This window comes from Lactuca sativa, chromosome 6, assembly GCF_002870075.4.
Source record: "Lactuca sativa cultivar Salinas chromosome 6, Lsat_Salinas_v11, whole genome shotgun sequence".
NCBI classification, from domain to species: domain Eukaryota; kingdom Viridiplantae; phylum Streptophyta; class Magnoliopsida; order Asterales; family Asteraceae; genus Lactuca; species Lactuca sativa.
This window is the reverse complement of record NC_056628.2, coordinates 64,471,776-64,474,519: the sequence shown is the minus strand read 5'-3', so window position 1 is coordinate 64,474,519 and position 2,744 is coordinate 64,471,776. Positions and strand designations below refer to the sequence as shown.

Here is a 2,744-nt window from a genome sequence, read left to right as displayed (position 1 = left end):
GAAACAACATGCACATCATTTTTAAAGAAAATTTAGATGTCGATAAACATCTCTGAGATTGGAAACAAAACCGCAATTTGTTTAATATGTGCGGAAATATGCCTCGAGAATGACACATATCGGTGCAATTTAACAAGCTAAATGACTTAATTATTTTGTAGTTTTATTAGAATTTAGATCCCACAATGAAATTTGTATTTAAATAGACATGTATTTCGGAAGATGAGCATGTACACCGTTGCAGATGAAAATCACATGTCAACACAAGTTGTTGATATGAATGCCGCTTCTTTTGTTCCGTAGGTTGAAAAGAATGCACAAACAAAAAGTTTAACGATGTTGAATTTCCTGCATCGTGTCATGAAGGTAGCAACGAAGATGTTATTTGTTGTGACGATGAGAATGTTCTTTTTGTTGTGTTTCTAGCCGATAACTTCATAAGGAATTTGACATTCTTCGGTGATCAGAAATAAAATGTCTTGCCATTCCCTATTATTTCTTGGATGGCCAAATGTATACTTTATTAGTTTGCAGTATTTATTAAATTTAGGAGTTATAATTTTATATATTTATGTTGTTAGGTATTTTGGCAATTCAAATTTCGATCTTTGCATCCTAGTTGGCGTTTACCACTAGCGGGAGTGTATTATATCCACATCAAGCAAACTTGTTAACATTGATAGACGAGAATTTGGTTTGCACCCAAGAATAACTAAATAAGCCGATGAAATTTATTGTAGACGATGTTGAATATTTTAAAATATGATGACATAACGACCCGTGAGCATATTTCTTGTTTTTGTAACAAATTATAAGTTACATGCTAACTTTTTTTTTGTTGTTTCTTATATAAAGCTTAAAGAAGGATATGCGATAAAAACAGACAAGGAAAATGAAAGACGCGTATAGAGGTTTAAAGGTTGATAGTTGAGTAGTTGACACGTTTTTTAATGGAAGTACTTGTTTTTTTTATGTTGGTAATTTATTTTCACATTGGTGTAACACTTGAAACTCTTGCTATTGCTATTTCATCATGCTTAGTGTTTACCACATTTCTAAAGTTGTTGCCATTGTTCGATAAATTTTTGCTAATTTAAGTGTGGTTCTACATGTTGATATGTTGCAAATTCAATTCTAAAGCGGGATTGGTACCAAATACCTGAACTCGATACCGAAATTGAACAACTACCATATACCTTGTAGTGGTTAAGTATTCGGTTTCGATTCTTGACCATTTTTGGTTTTGGTATTTTGCGCGTCGAAAACCGTGTTCGTACCAATTCCGATACCAAACTCATCCTAGAGATGTTACCACACTCATCCTAGTGATGTTGACATACAATTAATTAAAATTTACCATATTTAGATACCAAATTTAAAGGAATTCAAATGTTATTTTGAATTCATATCTTTATCTTTAGTTATCTCTATCTTTAGTTTCTGTTGCTAGGATTCTTATCTTTACGCTTTATTAGCTTCACCAATATTGTATTTAAAAGTTTTTTGAGAAATCAATTAAAGTTAAGTTATCATACCATCAGTTTTTTCATGGTATCAGAGCCTATCGATCCAACCTAAAAGAAAACCCTACCATGGGCACCAGTGGTGAAGAAGGCTCTGGCAAGAAAGACAATGAAACCACAAATATCGACTCCAATTCACCTTATTACCTGCATGCGTCTGATTATCCCAGACAAATGCAAGTGAATGACATTCTAACTGATAGCAATTACAGCGATTGGTCACAGGAGATGACAAATTTCCTGTATGCAAAGAACAAGATGGGATTTGGGAATGAAACCATCGAGAAACCAGAAGAAAACGTTGTTGAATACTTGATGTGGATGAGGTGTGATGCCATGATCAAAGGATGGCTCACCACAACAATGGAGAAAGGCATCAGATACAGCGTGAAGTATGCCTCCACATCAACAGAAATATGGGCATATCTCAAGGAACGTTTTGGAAAGGAGAGCGCCCCTCGTGCTTATGAACTAAAGAGAACACTAGCTATTACATACCAAGATGGAGCTTCCTTTTCTGCCTACTACACTAAGATGAGAAGTGTATGGGACGAGATTCAATCAGTGTGCCCTCTGCCCCCGTGCACATGTGGAAAATGCTCCTGTAATATTGGGAAAAGATTGACTGAGTCTAAAGAAAAGGAAAGATTGTATGAATTTCTTTTGGGACTGGATGATGGTTTTTTGACTGTCAGGACTCAAATCCTCACATCGAAACCTACACCAACACTTGGAGAAGCTTACCATCTCGTCGCTGAATATGAATAGCAACGTGCCATCTCAGCCACAAGAAGGATGCCTCATGATGCAGCGGCGTTTCAAACCTCCAGCATGAAAAAACGAGATGCATCAGCTGATGTTGTAGATTCAAGAAACAGGGGCATGCCCAAGGAAACGAAATGCACAAACCAAGAAGTGGAACACTGCACAGTATGTGGGAAAAATGGGCATAACAAAACTGGATGTTTCAAGGTGATCGGATATCCAGAGTGGTGGCAGGGAAAGGGCAAGAAAGAAAAAGAAAATCCAAGAGCCTCTTGGGCCAATGCTAATTCGAGTCCTATTGCTGAACTCACGAATGAACAATATCAAATGTTGATCAAGCATCTCACCATTGGCAAGAAGGTGGAAAGCAATGATGATGCAGGTGCAAGTGCAAACTTGGCTGGTAAGACAATAAAAAGTGAATCTTGGATTGTTGATACAGGGGCAACAGAACAT

General features: G+C 36.7%; 1 protein-coding gene across 1 annotated transcript; it reads left to right on the top strand.

The window, feature by feature from the left end:
- Positions 1-1,592: 1,592 nt before the first annotated feature.
- Positions 1,593-2,291, top strand: LOC111897698 (uncharacterized). The gene has a single exon (XM_023893646.1). The coding sequence runs from the start codon at positions 1,593-1,595 to the stop codon at positions 2,289-2,291; it is 699 nt and encodes a 232-aa protein (XP_023749414.1).
- The last annotated feature ends 453 nt before the right edge of the window (positions 2,292-2,744 follow it).

Coding starts and splice junctions, on each gene's coding strand:
- LOC111897698 (XM_023893646.1), top strand. CDS start 1,593: ATGGGCACCAGTGGTGAAGAAGGCTCTGGCAAGAAAGACAATGAAACC.